Source organism: Cucurbita pepo, chromosome LG16, assembly GCF_002806865.2.
Source record: "Cucurbita pepo subsp. pepo cultivar mu-cu-16 chromosome LG16, ASM280686v2, whole genome shotgun sequence".
Taxonomy (NCBI): domain Eukaryota; kingdom Viridiplantae; phylum Streptophyta; class Magnoliopsida; order Cucurbitales; family Cucurbitaceae; genus Cucurbita; species Cucurbita pepo.
Genome location: NC_036653.1, coordinates 1475702 through 1498027, shown reverse-complemented (window position 1 = coordinate 1498027; position 22326 = coordinate 1475702). Strand labels below are relative to the sequence as shown.

The window sequence follows — 22326 nt, the reverse complement described above, 5'->3', positions numbered from 1 at the left end:
CAATTTGTGACCAACTATTTCTTTCTTTTGCTATAGATTCCTTTTCTTCTTAAAAGAAAAGTCAAAAGAAGTTCAAAATGATGGAACCCTCATGTCAATATCAACCACTGATATATATATATTTTCAATAGCTCTCAAATGGCCCTCCAATTTATGGGTATTTAATCTAAATGTCAATGAACCTCTACCAAAAATTTGTAGGAGCACAATTGGAGAAATAACCATGAATAGACAGAACACTAAAGGAGGATGGAAAGAAGAAAAATGTGAATATGAATATGAATATGAATATGATGCCCTTATAAAGCTTTCAACCCAAATAATAAAATATCATTTTGCATAGCATGTTTATGACTGCAAGGAAGGACCAAACTGACTAATATTTGTCTTACAATAACTATTAACATTAATGTTCTCGAAAAAAAAAAATAAACAAAGAACTTGGAATATAAAATAGGAGGAAGAAAGAGAGAAGGATAGAGGAAAATAAAAGCATCACAATCATCTCCTACTAAGAGAAAAGACATGGTTGCGTCACAGATTTGGCAAAGGCAGGCAGGGAAAGATTTTGGAAGGAAAGTTGTTTTTGCCCACCAACAACAACATAAACATCCAGAGGGTCTATTACTTCTTAATCCCAAACTCATAGCGGCGGTGGAAAGCAATGGCATATGAATGAATGACCTCAGAAATATACCCTTCTTCCATGACCCATATCCGTGCTCAACCGAAACAGTTCACATTACACATGACACAAAAAAAGCCAACTAAAGGAAATAACTCACCATTCAAAGCACATATTGAACCTAGAAGCACTTCCTGTGGACAATGGATGGGCCAGATTCGTCATACTCGCCCTTCGAAATCCACATCTGGTAAGAACATACGAAGTGTATTAGTCGGTAAGAAACTTGTGCGAAAAATGGAACCAAGAGAGAGGTTAAGAGTGAAAGGAGGGAGTGTCTCACCTGCTGGAAGGTGCTGAGCGATGCAAGGATTGACCCTCCAATCCAGACACTGTATTTCCTTTCTGGTGGTGCAACGACCTTGATTTTCATGCTGCTGGGAGCAAGAGCTGTGATCTCTTTGCTCATTCGGTCGGCAATACCAGGGAACATGGTAGAACCACCACTGAGAACAATGTTGCCATACAAATCTTTTCTGATATCCACATCACACTTCATAATTGAGTTGTAAGTAGTTTCGTGGATTCCAGCAGCTTCCATTCCGATGAGGGATGGCTGGAAAAGAACTTCAGGGCATCGGAATCTCTCAGCTCCAATAGTGATGACTTGTCCATCAGGCAGTTCATAGTTCTTCTCAATTGAGGAGCTACTCTTGGCAGTCTCGAGTTCCTGCTCATAGTCAAGTGCAACATAAGCCAGCTTCTCTTTCATGTCACGGACAATTTCCCGCTCGGCAGTGGTTGTGAACATGTACCCTCTCTCGGTGAGAATCTTCATTAAAGCATCAGTTAGATCACGACCCGCAAGGTCCAGACGGAGGATAGCATGGGGTAGAGCATAACCCTCATAGATTGGCACAGTGTGACTAACACCATCACCAGAGTCGAGCACAATACCTATTCAAATAATTCATTAAATATTTATCCAAACCACAACCTATTTGTCCTAAATTTAGGATGGAAGGGAGAAACAGATGTGAACCTGTTGTCCGACCACTGGCATACAGAGATAGAACGGCCTGAATGGCAACGTACATGGCAGGTACATTAAAAGTTTCAAACATGATTTGTGTCATCTTTTCTCTGTTGGCTTTAGGATTGAGAGGAGCTTCAGTAAGAAGCACTGGGTGTTCTTCTGGTGCAACACGTAGCTCATTGTAGAAAGTGTGATGCCAAATCTTTTCCATATCATCCCAGTTGCTGACAATACCATGCTCAATGGGATATTTCAAGGTAAGAATACCTCTTTTGGATTGGGCCTCATCACCAACGTAAGCATCTTTCTGGCCCATACCCACCATGACACCGGTGTGTCGAGGTCGACCAACAATACTGGGAAACACTGCCCTGGGAGCATCATCACCAGCAAATCCAGCCTACAATTTAAAAATTAAGAACTTCAGACCTATTACCAGTCTCAAGGCAGAAGCAAACATGCCAAGAAAAACGGGTACATGTTTGAAGGGCAGTGACCTACCTTCACCATTCCGGTTCCATTATCACAAACAAGTGGCTGGATATCCTCAGCATCGGCCATCTTTTATAAATACTGAAAAACACACACAAATGAGAAAAATATTACCAAACACGGTGCAATGCATTGTTGAATTTTGGTACTAAGCTATAAGCATATAACACACAATCCTATCTGTAATAAGGCCCAGGGTAGAAATTATAAACGACGTCACCTAATAATAGCTCAACTCCAAAACCCTTACTAGCTTCTACTTTTGTCCAAACAATAAAAGACTCAAATTTTACAGGAAGATATGGATCGGCTTCAAGAGAAAATATTGATTCTTGGGAAAGGTGACGGACAAAATCTCACATATATTCTATTAAAAGATAAATTACAAGGAAAGGAGAGGCCAAACAGATGATGCACTAGGGATAATCGTAAGCAACACGATTTTAATATAAAAATCATGTGAGTTAAGTCAGCAAATAATCGATCATCAGTCAATCAACTTTCAACATCGCTTATCAACAGAACAATTCAAGTAGCTGAGATCTTTAGTTGAACTTCTTCACAAGTCCAGTCATGACACCAGGTAAATATGGCAGTAGAAACGATGTTATAAGAATACAATTGCATCGAGAAAATTACAAGCGATATCCAACAAATACAAGATCTTAGCTCCAGTATCACAAAATTTCAATAACAACACGCAAAAGGTCAAAGATCAGCAACAGTACTTCCAGAATCTAATTGCAAATAGCCATCGAAATGTCACCGAGTCCACTAACCAAACAGATTCCAAAACAAAAGATAAAAAGAACAAAGGAAAAGAATCCTTTACAGCAAGAAACAGTATACCGATTTACAAATCACATGATTCACATCAGAAACCTCAGAACAGCAAACGAACTAAGCAACCACTGTTTAAAAAGGCAATCAAAGAACTAGAAGCTAAAAAAAACTCATGATCAACGAAAACAAAGCATACATTGGTAAAAATAAAGAGAAAACAACCAGATCGAAGTTCATAAGAGTGATAAAAAACCAGAAATGGCAGGAAAAGCAAATCCAAATCTGGAATGAAATCAGAGTAAAAGATCTAAACAAAACCAGATCGAAAGGGGAACATACCTGTGGAAGTGAAGAAACGGAAGCAGAGAAGGAAGATGTAAGAGCCAAGAGAGGGAATCGACGGCCTCTCTCCGTTTTCAGGCTCAGTCTCTCCCGGTTGCAAAGGCGAGAAGGTGAGATCGAAAATGGAGAGAAGGAAGGAATGGACGAAGGGAGGAGAAAATGAGGGTATTTATATGGAAAAGGAAAAAAAAAAACAAAATGCAAATTCAAATTCAAATGAAATTCAGATGAAATGAAGAATTTGGGTGAATGATTTCGACCACCAGTAAAGATAGTGTGACCTGGATGACAGCCTTTCTTTATTTTTTCTTTCTTTTTCTTCGGGATTTAATTCATTACATTTTTATTTGTCAGAATTTTTTTCTTCCCTAACATTTGTTAAATTAATGTCCACGTGGATATTTTTATCTATACTCATAGAATATATTTTTACGAACAACACGAAGATTTAAACCTCGGACTTTTCAAACTCCATGTATAACATAACACGGTTGTGTTTTGCGTCTCTGTCGGATGTTCCTCTCACTCTCAATTTCCACCTGTAACAGCTCAAGTCTACTTTGACCCGTTACGTATCGCCATCAGTCTTAGAGTTTTAAGACGCGTCTACTAGAGAGATGTTTCTACACCTTTGTAAGAAATGTTTTGTTACCCTCTCCAACCGATCTAGGATCTCACAATCTGTCTCCTTTGGCAATCAGCATTCTCTGCACACTGCATGATGACGGGCTCTAGTACCATTAGTAACAGCTCAAATTCACTGCTAACAGATATTGTCTGCTTTGACCCGTTACGTATCGCCCTCAGTTTTACAGTTTTAAAACGCGTCTGCTCAATTGTTGTCATCCGCATACATAAATGCTTATCGTCGAAAGTCGATCATCACCTAACCTTTCGTCACCATCACTTCACAAGAGCAACCATTGTTTCTAATTATCGGTAGGATTTTGACTTCACAAAAGTGATGTATGTCTCGAGAGCATTATGTGCACGAAAGTAAGGAAAGTAACACATTACATAGTGTTAGTGTGTATGAAAGTAATGCACATCTACGCATGAAAATAATGCAAAACGAGTGAGGTCTAGAGTATTGAGAGTGATGCTCGTCTACTAAGTTTGATGAACATGAAATTGTACCGCTATCAGATATTGTCACAGTTTTAAAACACGTCTATTAGGGAGAGATTTCCACGCTTTCATAAGAAATGTTTCATTCTCATCTCCAACCGATGTGGGATCTCACAGAAACCATATGCATAAAAATGATGTACACCCTAAAGAAATGGAAAGAACCGAGCACACAAGGTCAGGTTTTAGGTCTCACCATAGTCATGTTAGCTTAAATCATGATTGCACGTGTTTGCATTTCCTAACCTCAACAGTAGAGTCACTTACTACGTATTTTTAATATTCAATCTTTTTTTGAAAAAAAAATTCAAAGTAAAAGCAAGAACATTCTAGATGGTCAACGATGGTTGTCACGAAAGTCGAGTTTTTTTCTTTACAATATTTTATCGAGTTTNACATGTAAGTTTTTTTTTTTTTTTTTTTTTGGTTCCCAAATAAAAATCTAACATACTTGGAAAGTTGTTATCTTTTATCAAATTTTACTTCATTCTCAACATGCATATAAAAACAATCCAAGTCATAAAGGTCGGTTTATTTCGTAGGAATCCAAGATTCTCATGAGACAGACAACTAAGACAACTAAATCACTTCGTTTGTTTTGGAGTAATCTATGATACTTAGACATTATATGTAACAACCCGAAATTTAAAAAATAATAATAATATTAATATATATAAAAGTTGTCTCGTCTGGCTTAAGTCTCACGGTTTTATTGAATCACAACAATTGTTTTGGTTCATCTCATTTGGGCGGTTTAAAGCCAGTCGGAGAATACATTTTTTACTGTTCTAATTTGATTTTTCGGCTGATCCCGCTTGGATTTGATACACTCGGACCTTTTTAATCATTTTCGACTCTTTGGGATGTGTTTTTTATACTTTTAGAGGCGTTTAAGGCTAGTATGACTACTTGTTCGCTAATTTAAATTATTTGGAATTAAGTTTTTTTGTGCAGTTAGATAAGTTCATTTCTTCGATATTAGAATTCTAAATTATGATTGTTAGACTCATCAGGTAGAATTATGTTTCAAAGAGCACTAGCGTCAATAAAACATCATGTGACACCCGAGTAAAGAGTAGGTACATGAATGAACCAAAACCATATCCGAATGAGAGCGATCCTGTGGATTGGATAATTCTGAATCCTGATCCAAATCTTGGGCATAAGTCCTTACGAATGGTGTCAAAGCGATACCTCTCCCAGTAAGACGTAACTCGAGGACAAACCAAGGCAGAAGTTGATGGACATATAACACCGTAGTAAAGGAGGGTACATGGATGAACCGAAACCACATTCAAACGAGAGTAATCTTGAGGATAGGATGACTAAGAAATGCTTAAAGAAACGAAAATTACTATCTATACCAACAAGATGCACATTCCTTTTTAGTGACCCAATCATAAGAACTCCACGGTTAAATGTACTTTACTTGGAGTGATTCTATGTTGAGTGACCTCCTATGAATTTTTCTAGGATACATGTGAGTGAGGACTAGAAGAACTTATATTGGTCTATCGAGATAGTCTTCATTCTTAAAAATGGAGGAGTAGGTAACATGATTATGTTGCAAGGGATGCAAGGGAATGTCGGGGTCATCAGATATCGATTCAGATTTTGAATCCTGAGCATGGGTCCTTACAAATGGTATCAGACCGATACCTCTCAAAGTAAGATGTGGTTTGGAGACGAACGAAGTTAAAAGCTGGTAGACATGTGACACTCAAGTATAGAACCACGGAAAGTTTCTACCTCTTAGGTTCAACCTTTACAATTACACCGACGCCATCTCATGCCTTCACAACATCTAACTTAGAGCTTATCATGAACTTAACTCTACGTATCTATCCTAAAATCAACTCTAAACATTCCTAAACAATTTTAACAGGCCAAACCAGTAGTCATACTGACCTTTATCGATCTTGATTGGGTCAAAATCGCTTTGAGAACAGTCCAAAATAGCAAAAGCGAATAGGTAACAACGATGACTTTGATATCATAAAGCTCGGATATGAAGAATTGACAACTAGTCAAAACCCCTCATAGTACATCTTGGGGCATTTTAGCGGTATCACGGGTAAAAATGATTTTGGTTACCAATCATACACCTCAGTATTGACACAACAATAATAGGCATGAGGCCATAGACAACGAGTCTTGGACAAGCATGATCAGGACATTCGACATGTGGCTACAAACAACACGGGTTAGACAAACATGACCGTAAACCCTAAACCCTAAACCCTAAGAGTAATATTATAATATCGGTTGACGTGATATGAGATAGATGCAACGTAATATTTGACTCCGTGAACATTCGACAAAATTGTGTTAAGAGTAGTGCATGTGCACTCATGTGTTTTAAAAGTCCTTTAGGCCATACTATTTATTAATAACCATANTCTATCCTAAAATCAACTCTAAACATTCCTAAACAATTTTAACGGGCCAAACCAGTAGTCATACTGACCTTTATCGATTTTGATTGGGTCAAAATCGCTTTGAGAACAGTCCAAAATAGCAAAAGCCAATAGGTAACAACGATGACTTTGATATCATAAAGCTCGGATATGAAGAATTGACAACTAGTCAAAACCCCTCATAGTACATCTTGGGGCATTTTAGCGGTATCACGGGTAAAAATGATTTTGGTTACCAATCATACACCTCAGTATTGACACAACAATAATAGGCATGAGGCCATAGACAACGAGTCTTGGACAAGCATGATCAGGACATTCGACATGTGGCTACAAACAACACGGGTTAGACAAACATGACCGTAAACCCTAAACCCTAAACCCTAAGAGTAATATTATAATATCGGTTGACGTGATATGAGATAGATGCAACGTAATATTTGACTCCGTGAACATTCGACAAAATTGTGTTAAGAGTAGTGCATGTGCACTCATGTGTTTTAAAAGTCCTTTAGGCCATACTATTTATTAATAACCATATATTATATGCATAAGAGAGAGAAAAAGATATATATATATATTTTAATTATTATTTTTATATAATTTTCCCAAAAATACATCACTTTTGAAATATTATTATCTACCTGGTTTGGATTCCAATTGTCTCAACATTTATGCAACACCACTTTGTAAGGGAAGATTATATTATAATTATATATATATATATATATATTAAAGATTATGATTTAAAGTTGGAGCCCTATTTTTGGTAGTGGCAAAGCATTACTTTTTTTTCTTTTAATTTCCATATGCACATTTTACTTTTGGAATGTTATTTATAGCATTTTAGATCTATATCGAAAATTAAATATTTTTTTAGTATCATAAAAGGGTCGTTTATCACGATAGTTAAAAACCTTTCTGATAGCTAAAGTGTGACGTCTCATGCTTAAGATTCGGATCAAGATTCAAAATTCACATTCAGTACTTGTATGCCCTGAGGTTAGAGTTCTTGCGGATCTCTCGGGAAACCTACCGAAGTCAGAATGAGAAGAGGAAAAGAAAATCATACTGGTTGGTTGCTCGTGTACACCTTCTACGATATGGTCACATTAGTGTCCACACACAGACCAATATAGATTCTTTTAATATGATTTGTTCTCACTCACATGTATCTAAGTAAGGTGCGGCTTGTTGGGTATCACGGTGTTCCAAATGGACCTATTGACAAGAAGATTAAAAAATATGTCAACAACAGAATTCAAACCTACACGCAAAGAGCTCAATTGATTTCAAACCTGTCGCATTAGCCACTCAAGCACATGAACATTTGTTAGAAAAAACTATGTTTAATTTCATAAATTATGTAAAAGTCAAATGGTCAATTTGACTTATTCTTTGTGGAGATTAAAGGGGATCGGGAATAAATCCCGTCCACAAACATCTCGAATAAATTCCGTCCACAAACGTCTTTTGTCGGGAGACTATAAATACCCACAATATGTTATGTAAAATTCAAATTCGTGGATGAATGTAACTCAGATCTCAAATTGAGACGTTTCCCTTAGAAACCCGAGCAACATATTTGCCATTTCTAAGTTTCAAGCAATTCTTGTAGTAGAATTGCACCCGAGTAATTCAATCAAGCCTTGATCAAGTTAGATTGTGGAGTGACTCAATTTAGAACAATGTTTCCAAATCTTGCTTCAATCAAGCCTTGATCAAGTTAGATTGTGGAGTGACTCAATTTAGAACAAGGTTTCCAAATCTTGCTTCTAGATTTCGATCGTAAGAGGTAATCTAATTCTAGCCTTATCTCTTGGTTGATCCAAATTTCGTATAAGAAGGTGTTAATTACTTTGATTCAAGGGTTCTTGCTTCAACAAAAGCTTGGATCGTTGGGCTGATGATTAGGGTTGTCTTATCAAGCGCTACAAAAAATTGGTTGTAAGCTGGGCCAACTGTGAAGGGTCTCAAAATTAAGCACCTTCCCAATGTTAGGTATCTCTAGTTTACGCAATAGTTGCAGTTCCTTGATGCACTACCCTAATGCCTTCGAGACAGAGTGATGGTGCCCCCCTCATGAGCAGCCCTTACCTACCTTAAATTACGAGCGGCCACATATCAATGCAATTTTTAATTTTTTTTTTGCCTAATATATATTTTTATGCCTATATACCAAAATCACTTCACTCTATCACCATACAAAAATACCCCAAATTCAATGCTCAAGATTCCAATAGAAACGTCGTCGGAGTTCAGTGTACGGAGTGTTAGATGAACACGACTCTCCACAATGGTATGATATTGTCCACTTTGAGCATAAGCTCTCGTAACTTTGTTTTGGGCTTCCCCAAAAGACCTCGTACCAATAGAGATAGTATTTCTAGATTATAAACCCATGATCATTCCCGTGAAAATTCGGGCGAAGAAGGTAAGGTTCGGCGGATCAGGATCCAGGTCGGACACAACCCGCAGCCCAACTTGCAGCAGCACCTGAGACCCAACCCATTTATTTCTCGGCCCAAACGCGTTGCTAAGCCCATGTCTACAGCAGTCTGCACACGTGTGTCTGCAGCCCGAGTAACACCCAAGTACCAAGGCCCAAACCGTTACGGCCCAAAACCCAGATCAGCCCAAGCGCCGCAGCCAGCCCAGCAGCTTGTGACCTGCGTACCCGCACGCGACCTGCACACCCGCGCGCGACCCACGCCTTGACCCAAAGTCGTATGCACACGCGTCGGCCTATTATTGTGCCATGTGGCATGCCTGCAACGAACGACTCCCTCGGCTTGGCTCGGCGGCCAAAAAATTGCTCATTCGGCTTGGTAAAGGAGTCATTTTCTACCGTTTCAACCATCCCAAAGCTGAATTGCAAATCAGGTCGGTAGAAGGGTAAATTTCTCAATTTAGGTTCAATTGAGTTAAGAATGATTAGATTACTAACGAAATGAGATGAATATTCTAATAGGAAATAACAACCAGCGGTAATTTGGAACACTTTCGAGGAAAGGGAGTGAAAATACTCGAATTAGGGAGAACATCGGCTAAGACCAACTAACTAAGTGATCCTACCGTCGTTTGGTTATAATTGTATGTTGTATGACGACACATGCCCGTTGCTTCGCACGTGTTATAGGCCTGTATATGCAAATTGTTACGAAATGATATGTATATGCTATGCGATTTGATTGTTCTGTTGTATTTGATGAATTGATATGTTTATGATATTATATGTTATGATATGATATGATATGATATGTTGAAGACATGCACGAGTTATGTATGTGACTATTATGACATATGATATAGTATGTGTACGATATGGATTGTTATGTTTGAAAGCATGAAACATTATGATATGATATATGTGAAACATGAACGATATGATATGATTGATATGCAAAACGATGAATTAGCATGAAATACAACTCCGGCATATACATGAAAGTCCCAATNCAATTTTCTACCGTTTCGACCATCCCAAAGTTGAATTGCAAATAAGGTCCGTAGAAGGGTAAATTTCTCAATTTAGGTTCTATTGAGTTAAGAATTATTAGATTACAAACGAAATGAGATGGACATTCTAATAGAAAATAACAACCAGCGGTAAATTGGAGCAATTTCGAGGAATGGGAGCAAAAATATTCGAATTAGAGAGAACGTCGGCTAAGACCAACCAAGTGATCCTACCGTCGTTTGATTATAATTGTATGTTGTATGACGACACATGCCCGTTGCTTCGCACGTGTTATAGGCCTGTATATGCAAATTGTTACGAAATGATATGTATATGCTATGCGATTTGATTGTTCTGTTGTATTTGATGAATTGATATGTTTATGATATTATATGTTATGATATGATATGATATGATATGTTGAAGACATGCACGAGTTATGTATGTGACTATTATGACATATGATATAGTATGTGTACGATATGGATTGTTATGTTTGAAAGCATGAAACATTATGATATGATATATGTGAAACATGAACGATATGATATGATTGATATGCAAAACGATGAATTAGCATGAAATACAACTCCGGCATATACATGAAAGTCCCAATATACACATGAAAGTTATGATAAATGATATGACAAACGTTATGAGAAATGATAAGAAAAATGTTATGATGTGAAGAAAACGCTAGCGAGGTTGTATTAAATGATAATAAGAAAAATGTTGGAACCTCATGCATTATTGTGTGCTCATGCATAGGGGGATACCCTATTCCTTCATGATAGTACCAATGCGTCGCTACGAGGTAGAGGAACAATCATTATGTTTATCATAATGCTGTCGTGACTGTCGCTACTCCTAACGGGTGTCTGACATCAACAGGTATCAGAGAATGCTTGCCCGACTAGAAAGAGACCCGGAGGTGTGTGAACCGACTGGTGGGTCCATACTCGTATGTGTGGACCGTGCGTAGAAAAATTAAGTACGCATCCAAGTTGCCTGTTAGGATAATCATCATAGGAAAATAGACGGTTATGATAGATCTCATGCATGTAACTGTACGTTTTTGCATTTAACCCCGATGGAGGGGTCTCTTATTGAGTATTTCTTAAAATACTAAAGCCATATGTTACTCTACTTTTCAGGTAAAGGAAAGACTCCCCTATACAACTAACGGTGGCACCGCAACTATGAGACCGTGACACATACTTATGATAGTTTGGTAATTTAAATTTAGTAGACTATAGGTTAGTTGCATTTCCATCTAGTAGCATATGTGTTAGTATAGGCATTAAATGAATTAAGGTTAAGTTTTATTATAAAGTTTCAAATGAATTAATTTCGCATTAAATGTTCATGATATGTATACAGTAATGGCCTTAGGTTAAGTAGAAAATTTAGAGTCGTTACATATACGACCGGTATGGTAATAGTAGTTACAGGGATCACTTCCTGTGAGTTCTATGACAATGTGGGGAATAGTAGTCAAGTAAGTAACTTCTTCTAATGAACCTAATCTATCACGGGAATAGGGGTCTACAACCATCCATAGTAGTCCTTCAAGAGCTGGAGTGGTAGGGTCGTGCCTTGAGACACAGTGTGCCGAGAGACATCAAGGGATCTCCAACTATTCCTTGGTCTTAAACTATTCTTTAGGAGTGAAAAACCGCATGAGGGTAATAGTTTGACAAGCACAAGGGTCGTCTCCTCTTAGTTGAGACAACATTACATGGTCTATTAGGGAGACGTCAACTAAATTCTTGTAGATGACCAATATCGAGCAATATCTCCCATGTTATAGCAGTTTAGTAGTAAAAAATAATTAAAGGTCACACCTCACAGATACTTGACATTTGAGCGAACGACATGGACAATGAAATTTTCATAGGTTAACCTAAATAAGCTAGAGTCCAGTAAGAACCCCATAAGGGTTTGGAAATGCTCCAAGGAAGCCGAGTACTACGCATCGTGAGTTGATGAGAGCTCAAATTGAGACATTTACACCTAGCTAGTACTTGATGGTCCATAATTCGAAGCCTCAAAGAGCGGGTCGATACATATGCTAACAATAAGTTGCACTTTAGGCTCAACTAAATATTCCTATACACTTCTTAGCTGGTCGTCGACTAATTCTACTTTAACGTGGTTCAACTTCATCTATGTCGTTCCACTCATGCACGATATCAAATTTAGAGTCTATTCATGAAACTAATATCAAAACAACTCAAAACATTCATAATTTTAACCTTAATTTGCCGGAAAAACATTGAAGTAGAAGGCTTTACATAGTACGATGAATAGGGGTTTGGTGTCCAATTGTATAGAGTTGTGTTAATTACTTTAGTTAGTGCTCTCCCCCTCATTCCCCATTCATTCAAAGTGCCTTTCAATTCTTCCTTTTTTTTAATCTAATCTTTCTTCCTTTATATATATTCTCTTAATATTTTTGGTTTCCTTTTCAATTTTGAGATCCCACCTCGATTAGAGAGAGGAATGAAACATTGCTTATAAGGTGTGAAAACCTCTCCCTAACAAATACGTTTTTAAATCATGAGGCTGACGATGATATATAACGGGCCAAAACAGACAATATCTACTACCAGTGAGCTTGGACTGTTACAAATGGCATCAGAGCCAGACATCGAGACGTTGAGCCTTGAAAAGAGTAAATTGTGAGATCTCACATCTATTAGACAGAAGAACAAAGTATTTCTTATAACGGTCGGTATGTCCTGTTCTAACAACTTGCCAACTTTGATTTCATAAGAAATTGCAAGAAATGGTCCAAACCAAACACCATTTTAGAGATCATTCTAATTTAATACATGAATTCATGAAGTGGGTGAGATTATCATTTTCCAATTATTTTGTTTTGTATTATAATCATATTGCATAAAACATTATCATTAAAATATTATTTAATATGAATGAAAATTGGAGTAATGTTAGAATTTGTTTTTCATTCATCAAAAAAGGAATTTTTTTTCAAAATATATACAATGTCATTAAACTCTAAGGCTTCGCCTAGTTCATATTATCATCCATTACAGCCATAAATTCCGTACCCGAGCTTCGGGATCTAGCGGCGTTAAGTTGATGGCCGGAGGAGGAGGAGACGCCGGACCGCTCACCCCGGCGATTTTCTGAGAAGTTTGGACCAAACACTGGCGACATTTAGGGCAAGAGGAGTGAGAACTCAACCATTTATCAATACACTTAACATGGAAGCCATGGTTGCACTTGGGGAGAAGCCGGAGCTTCTCGCCGTCGACGAAGTCCGACAAGCAAATAACGCACTCGGAGTCGAGCCCGGGGAGGTTGAGATCTGGGGAGAATTGAACCATAGTGAAGCTCTTGATAGCTTTCTTGTGGACTCCGACGGGGGCGGAGGTGGTGGAGGAAGGGTGAGGGTCGTCAGAGACGACAAAACGAGAGCATTTCAAAGCACATCTAATGATGGAGTTGAGACCTAATGAGCAAATTAAGGCGCAGAGGAGGACGGAGAGGACCATGACGACATTTGTATCGAAGGTGTAGGATTCGAGTGGGCGGTGGAGGACGGAGGAGGGAGCGTCGGCGGTGAAGGTGAGCGCGTGGAGGGAGGAGTGAAGGAGGAGCTTTCTTGAATAATAGAACACTTGATCTCCATGGTGAATGAGCTGATGAGGTGAAGAAATGGAAACAGCCGACATGTCTTGTGTGTGTGTTTTTTAAGGATTTTGAATGTTTGATGTTTGAGATAGTGAAGAAGAGGTATTTATAGGGATAATGGATTTGCTTTATATGAGCTTTGTTGCTTAATTGGTTGATCCTTTCGAGAACTCCAAGATCTCTTAGCTTATCCACCTTGGAATCCCACAATCAATTCAATTTGGGATTTTCTTTATTAACTCTTAAAATGTATTAAAATTCTCGTTAGGACGTATTATACATATCTTGAAGTTCTTGTTTGTCGTTGTTGACTAATTTCATCAATAAATTTAGGTTACGACAATCTCTAAGTGATTCTTAAACAAAAAAAATATTAGACTTTTCAAATCGTAGATGATGAAACCTCCGTGTACTATGCTAAAAACTAGGGTTGCACATCAGCCTATCACTCAACGAACGAGTGTGGACTATATGATTAATTTCATGAGTGAAATTAAGAAACGACAACCTTTGAGTGATTCTTAGATTAGGGGAGATGACCTGAGATCCCCATCAATCCAGACTATCTGAACTAGCCTAGGGTTTAGGGTTGGTTCGTGGGTGAGAACCCCATCAATCCAAACTATCCGACCTAGCCCAAGGTTTAGGGTTGGTTCATGGGTTGACTTTTTTTTTTGTTGGGTCAACCTAACCAACCTGGAAATAGGGTTACAAGTTTAGGGTTGGTTCGTGGTTGACTTTTTTTTGTTGAGTCAACCTAACTAACCTGAAAATAGGGTTACAACACAACTCAACTCTGCCCTACTTTTAAGATTATTGCGAAAATTAAGAATATTTGACGTTTGTAATCGATGTTAGTGATGTGTTATAACTTGTACAAGCTTGATATTTGATATTTATGAGATTATTATGGATCAGTAATTTTTTTAAATAATTAAAAAATAACCCGACAATCCAACCCAAAAATAGAGGGTTGGGTTAGCTTGAGATGGATTGTTACCCTCTTCAGGTTGCTCGGGTCACCAACCTAACCAACCTAAAATTTCGAGTTTATCCAAAAGGATCATAAGATTACTTGAGACCCAGAAACATTAGACTTTTCAAATCCCAAAACGATAACTAAACCTTCTTATAACACGCTAGAAACTAAGGTTGCACATTAGTTAATCACTCGACAAACGAGCGTGGACTACATAGCTAATTCAAAAAGAAAATAAATTAGAACTAATACACATCGTTGAATAAGAAATTAAGATATTTTTTTTGTACTTCAAAACGACATTTATTGATATATAATGGTACATAATTACATACAACATATTATTAAAATTATAGGCATACGTGTATTTTACACGCACGGTATATATAAGTACGGGAAGGAAGAAATAGGGAGAGATTTATTAATTAAAATGAATTAATGAAAATGAATAATTAATTAAATGGAATTAAATTAAAGAAATGGTGACGTGGAGGGTTTTGGAAGAGATAGGGTTTGTAGACAATCTATATGGATCCTCCACTGAAAAGGCTTTAAATGGGCTTTCAAATCAAGATGGGCCCACCTACTTTTTGTGGGGCCCACACTACTACGAAGCTTCCTTTCCAACCTCCAAATATTAATAATCATTTATTTATTTAAATGTACTCAAATTTTTAAAACTTACCAACTTACCGTACACTATTTAGTAAGGAGAATTTGATTTTGAGACGTAAGTGTAACGCTCGGGTGAAAGATGGGTATATGAATTAACTGATACCATATCTGAATGAGAGCGGTTTTAATGATAGTATGACTAAGAAAGATTTAAAAGAAATGAAAGTTATTACGTGTACCAATAAAGTGAACGTTCTTTTTTTGGTAGCTTAATTATAAGAATTCTATAGCTAACGTGATTTGCTTGGAACAATTTTATGTTAGCTGATCTCCTAAAAAGTTTCGTAAGATGTATGTGAATGACGACAAAACATGTTAGAAGTACTTGTGTTGGTCTTAGGGGGACAATCTTCATAATTAAGCATGCTTTGCCTAGGAATTTTCCTAGGATGCCGGTGAATGATGACAAAACTTGCTGGAATAACTCGTGTTAGTTTGTGGGGATTGTTTTCGTTCTTCGAAGCGCGAAAACTAAAGAACGTGATCATGTCGTAGGAGATGTGCAACAGCCCAAGTCTACTGCTAGTAGATATTGTATGCTAGGAAGAGGTTTCTACACCCTTGTAAAGAATGTTTCGTTCCCTTCTTCAACTAATATGGGGATTTCATAATACACCCTTCTTGGGGTCTAGCGTCCTCACTGGCACATCACCAAGTGTCTGACTCTAATACCATTGTAACAACTCAAACCCACCGCTAGCCGATATTGTTCTCTTTGACTTTTTCTTGGCTTCCACTCAAGCTTTTAAGACACTCCGAAAATGATTAATTTCTAAATGGTTCATTAATTAATGGTGGTAATAATTAGAATTTGTTTACTTATTTTCCATTAATTTTGATTTTTCTTAAAATCTTAGAGAATTAAATGAGAATATTAAATGCATTAATAGGTTGCTCACTAATTTCAACGAAGTTTTGTTGTTAATTTAAACCATATATTAATTTGAATGTAAACCAATGGAAAAAGCAAAGAAAATATTAACCACATAAATTACATTATTAGATCTCCCAATCTTTTAATTATTTAGATTATCTCCACGTGTCATTTTGACATTGGTCGTTCTTCTAGCTCCGCACACACACCTCATTCACTTGTATCATAATCATAACCTTTCGTTGGTAGTCATGTTGTTTTCATATGCATGTTTTAGCCATACCGTTTCCTAAACTTGTCACAGTCTTATCGTCCTTATACATCTCATAGTCGTATCATTTCATGAACATATCTTAGTCATATCGTTTCCATATGCATATCCTAGCCATATCAATTTCTAAACTTGTCATAGTCTTATCGTCCTTATACATCTCAGAGTCGTATCATTTCATGAACATACCTTAGTCATATCGTTTCCCAACATATCCTAAATCATATCGTTTCATGAACGTATCCTAACCATATTGCTCTATCAATCTATCCTAATCATATCGTTTCCTTATGCATATCCTTAGACCTATCGTTACAATATGTTTATCGCTTCCTTCTCGTATCTTATCTCAAACATATCATTAAACACATCGTACCGTAAGTATCATCATACAATTCACATATCATAACGTATACACATCATATCATAATCATATCGATTTATAAACAATTCACACATCAATATATATATGACACGTATAGAGCCACAGGGCACTTGTCAACATCAAATATAACCATGTCTTTCCTTTTCCCAATTCAATGTGCGGAAGCAAGGACATTTACCATTTTTCTTCCCAAACTCTGACATTTTTCTTTATGTTCTGTTTCTTTTGCACACTATTAGGGTTGGAGGAGATGTCCGGGGAGAGATATTTGGAAAAAGAGTTGTGATGGTGAAGNTTTTTTTTTTTTTGTTAATTATTATTTACGGTTCCTTCTCAAAACCCAATCTCGACGACGTCAACAACATACTCGAAATCACATATAACTCGTCAAAACTCATCATTACTCACTTTGTGTTGGCGATGGTTTCCTCCTAGGTCGTGATTCGTTCTCGATTGGATGTTGGTTGTATTTTCGATTCTCGCCAACGTCGTACATAGAGGCTTCGCAAATGTTCATCGTTCTCTCTCTGTCTCTCACGTTCTCAAATAGTGTTTGGTCTGCAGAGTTGATGTTGGTGAACGGTGTGAAGAGTGAGAGAAGTGTGGGTTGGTTGAGGATACGAGAATTCCAACGTCAAATCGGAATTCTCGCATTTTCCAACGATTGCACAATTTTTTTTTTTTTAATTGCTAACCCTTACATCNGGGTTGGTTGAGGATACGAGAATTCCAACGTCAAATCGGAATTCTCGCATTTTCCAATGATTGCGCAATTTTTTTTTAATTGCTAACCCTTACATTCATTTTGTTTAGACGCGAAGTCATGTTTACGAGGGTTTTAAATGATAGGTTCCTACCTAACCCTAACCCTAACCCTAATCCTACATGTAAGCCCATGACATTGTTTTATAAAAATGTTTCGGCATAAGAAGTGTGCCATGCATATGATAGCAACTTTAAGTTAGTAGAAACTAGGGTTCTTATAGATAGGAATGTCGAAAACTATCTATCAATGAGTTCATTTTATGGCTTCCTGTGTTGATGTTGTCATCCATACACGACGCTCTGTCCAGTAAAAATGTTAAACATAATAATCGACCAATTATATATGAAACTATGACTAAATAAGTGATTATGCTTTAAATTGATTTGAAAATGAAAGCAAGATCTAAGCTTAATAGTACATACCACATTTTGTTCATGTCTCGTTGGATTAGCTTTTAACAAAGCACTTGTCGGCATATCCCAATAACCTTTGTTTTTTTTCTTTTTCTTTTTCAATTTAAAAGTTCATATGATAATAATTAATATCTATACCTTTCCTTATTATTTTATTTATTTATTATTATTATTATTTTACTTTTATGAATATATTAGATTAAATGTTGTTGAATCATAAAATTTCTATAATTTAAAAATATATATTTTTATAGGTAATGGATTTTGTAACTTTTATTTATTTATTTGTTCATATTTTGATGTTGGGATTAGATTTGTATTTATAATAAATAATATTTTATTATCTACCTAGGGGTGTCCATAGGACTCGAGAACTCGACCACTGAGGATTATTCAACTCAAACTTTGAGCTATTTTTTTTTTTTTTTTTTTTCTCGATTTAGGTTGGGTTAAATTTTTGTAAAACTGAAAAAATTTAAGCCAGTTTACAAATTAACATTGTTTAGTCGAGTCGACCTGACCAACCCAGACATAGAGTTACAATCCAACTCAACCGAACCGTACCCTACTTTTTAAAGTTATTATGGATATTAAGAATATTTGAGGTTTGTAACTGATGTTAGTAATGCATTGTAACTTGTGAACATTTGATATTTAAGGTTTATGAGATTTTAGTTATTAATATAATATACGGTGGGTAAATATGATTTTCTTAACTAGTTAAAAAAACAACCGAACCGAACCCAACTGACTAATGCTTGTCGGGTATTTTGATTTGACACTGTGTCGTAAAAAAGAAAGAGAAGAAGAATTTTTTTTTCTTTTGGACATATTTGCTCGTTTTGACCACTTTATCATATTTTATCATACTAATTTTTACTTTACCTTCTCGGAGTTCATTCTCGAGAGAACTCCATTTTAAGCATTCCGCTGGATTCTTTCCAATCTTCTTATTTTATGATCTCATTGGAAATCATATAAAGACAATTCCTATTTAATATAGCGATTTGGGCAAGTATTTTACGATTAAGAAGCAACTGCCTCTTGTACAGATTGTGTATGAATCTACTATAACTGTAGTCTACCTTATTATATCGAATTACTGCATTTATTCGAGCGATCCACAACTGTCGAAAATTTCTTTTTTGCCTACCTCTATCCCGATAAGCTGAAGCCAAAGCTCTTATTTTCTGTTGAGTAATAGTTCGAGTAAGTCTTGAATGAGCCCCTCGAAAGCTTGATGCAAATAAACGAATTTTTGTTCTACGTCTCCGAGCTATATATCCTCGTTTAATTCTAGTCATTGAATAAATGAAACTTTGATGAATAACTAATTGATTTCCTTTCTTTCAGTTAGTCCTTTCTCCTTTCCTAGTCTATTAATAACAAAACGTATTTTTCCAATGTATAAAATAAAAATTCCAATGGCTTTTGCTACTATAACCTTCCCGACCACGATTTCTTTTTTGTTCTAGTCACCCCAAAATACGAAATTGTATTGATACTTGGTATCAAAAAAAAAACATCGAGTAAATAAAAAAAATCGAAATNAGCTTTACTAGAAAGTAAGAGATTTAAGTGAAGTTATTTTAAAAAGTTAACCCCTTTTGTTTGTTGTTTAAAGAACATTAAATATGATTTAAAATGTTAAAACAGGATGATCCTATGGATTAAACTAATATTTTAATTTTAGAATAGGATACAAATGGATAATGGTACCAAATAGGATAAGGATACACCCATATATTTTATTTACAACTTCATCTATACATAACCTTCAACCTTTGGTGGATTGGGTTATTTTATTTGCCTTCTTTGACCACTAACATTTTATGTAACGAACCATATTCAGAATTAGAACGCTCAAACTAGTTAATAAACAGATAATATCAGCTAGAGGTATGGAAACATCTCTTTAGTGGACGCGTTTTAAAACTGTGAGGCTGACAATGATATGTAACAAACTAAAAGCGGATAATATCAACTATCGGTGGACTTGGATTGTTACATCTATGCTCCTCTTTTCCAATAGCGACATAGCACCCCTCCACAATTTGTACCGATCAAGTAAAAAGTTAGCATTAGATCCAATCCTCAACCTCAAAAACCGAACTTAAGTTTGAACCTCAGCCTAAGTAGGCTAACCATCTAAATCACACGCTTGAGATTGAATCATGCTTGTGTTGAAATAAAATTCGGTTTGATACCAATTTGTTGAAATTAAAAGCCGCTCTGATACCAACTTGTTGAAAATAAACGCTTGCTCTGAAACTAACTCGTTTAGATAACTCTCACGAAGCTTTGAAGGAGATGTCGAGAGAGGAGAGATGAGAAGACAAAGAATTCTCAAAACCCTTTTTTTATTGCTCTGTACTTCTTTTTAACTCCATGACTCTTGCTCCGCTATTATCATGACAAACAAAACGTATTTATAAGTTTTTTAAGCTAAAAATGGTCATCAAAATCACACGTTTTCTGACCCATAAAACCATAACTTACTGAAATAAATATTGTCTTTTTCACTAAATTTTAAAACCCAAAAAAATAAAAACTACCTTCTTTTTTTTTTTCTTAATTTAAGTTTATTCCAACAGCTAGGCTCGGACGCCCAACATCCCCGACGACAACCCAACCCAACCCAACATGTCAGCCTGCCAGCAACCTATGCTCGATCTATGACTCGTGCGCTGACCTATCCGTGACTCGAGCAGACTCCCAATGCAAGCAACTCAGTCCAGCCGCCTCTCCCAGTCACGGTTCACATTTCAGCTCACGCCCTACAGTCGGCTTGCACTTGGTTCCACTAGCTTCCTCTCGACTCAGTTGGCTTAATTAGCTCGGATCGGAGAATTTGACCTTGTATTACCATTTTGGATTATTTTGGAGTTTTCTTTTTTTGTGTTTAAGTAAATGGGGGCGTTTATGGTTAGTATGACCATTGTTTGACCAATTTAAAATATTTGGAGCCAAATTTGAACTAGTTATGTGAATTAATTTTCTTAAAGATGTCCTAAATATGACGCTATCGGACTTCATAGTTGGAGTTAGAATTTAAGGAGCAAAGCATAATAACACCGACTAAGGGTATTTAGTGACTTAAGCTTAGCCAAACAAGTAGACTTATTGTTGGAACGCCTTCAAGTTAGCTTAGATGAATTGACTGTTGTATAAATGAGGGGTATTCAATGTCCTTTATTTTTTTGATGTTATGATATGTTATATTATATTTCTGAACATTATGTGATAGCATGTAATTCAAGCATGTAAACCCATATATGTTATGGTACCATATTCACGTTATGCCTCTGAGACACTAATGAGCCATATATATTAATAATAAAAGATATGTCAGGTACATGTATACATGTCTCGTAGGAAAGTTATGTCATGAAAAAAATTGAAGTATGATGTGCTTCATAACACAATACCAAGATTAGAAAATCTAGACTTCATGCATATGGTAGGTCACAAGCACACGATACTTCTTCAATATGTTTTGTACAGACACATACCCTATGATATGATATGCTCTCCTTTTTTTTCTTTTGGTTTCTAGCCGCATGAGCATGTGCTAGCTCATAATCAAGCATAGAGTGTATGTATACGAGTCTGTCAAGTGGGTTCATGTGTGCATGCGTGAACCGTGTATAAAGAAGTACTATGCATCTAACCGTACCTGGAAACGAAAGTAGAACCAAGGAATAGTCAAGAAAAGTTAGGTCCCAGTATGCACCGTATAATTGCATGTGATTACATTTTTTGATCCAATAGTAGACTNCCCAACCCAACCCAACATGTCAGCCTGCCAGCAACCTATGCTCGATCTATGACTCGTGCGCTGACCTATCCGTGACTCGAGCAGACTCCCAATGCAAGCAACTCAGTCCAGCCGCCTCTCCCAGTCACGGTTCACATTTCAGCTCACGCCCTACAGTCGGCTTGCACTTGGTTCCACTAGCTTCCTCTCGACTCAGTTGGCTTAATTAGCTCGGATCGGAGAATTTGACCTTGTATTACCAT

The 22326-nt window shown here is 36.7% G+C and overlaps 2 protein-coding genes across 2 annotated transcripts; both read right to left on the bottom strand.

Annotated features, from left to right (window-relative positions):
- Window positions 1–302: 302 nt before the first annotated feature.
- On the bottom strand, window positions 303–3428 carry LOC111777130 (actin-7). The gene is made up of 5 exons (XM_023656591.1): window positions 3276–3428; window positions 2163–2234; window positions 1668–2061; window positions 969–1582; window positions 303–872 (listed from the first exon to the last, which is right to left on the bottom strand). Exons 2-5 carry the CDS (start codon window positions 2220–2222, stop codon window positions 807–809), a joined length of 1134 nt encoding a protein of 377 aa, XP_023512359.1. The 5' UTR covers window positions 2223–2234; window positions 3276–3428; the 3' UTR covers window positions 303–806.
- Window positions 3429–13225: 9797 nt separating this feature from the next.
- Window positions 13226–14006, bottom strand: LOC111777159 (RING-H2 finger protein ATL78-like). The gene has a single exon (XM_023656625.1). It carries the CDS (start codon window positions 13982–13984, stop codon window positions 13337–13339), a length of 648 nt encoding a protein of 215 aa, XP_023512393.1. The 5' UTR covers window positions 13985–14006; the 3' UTR covers window positions 13226–13336.
- Window positions 14007–22326: the final 8320 nt, after the last annotated feature.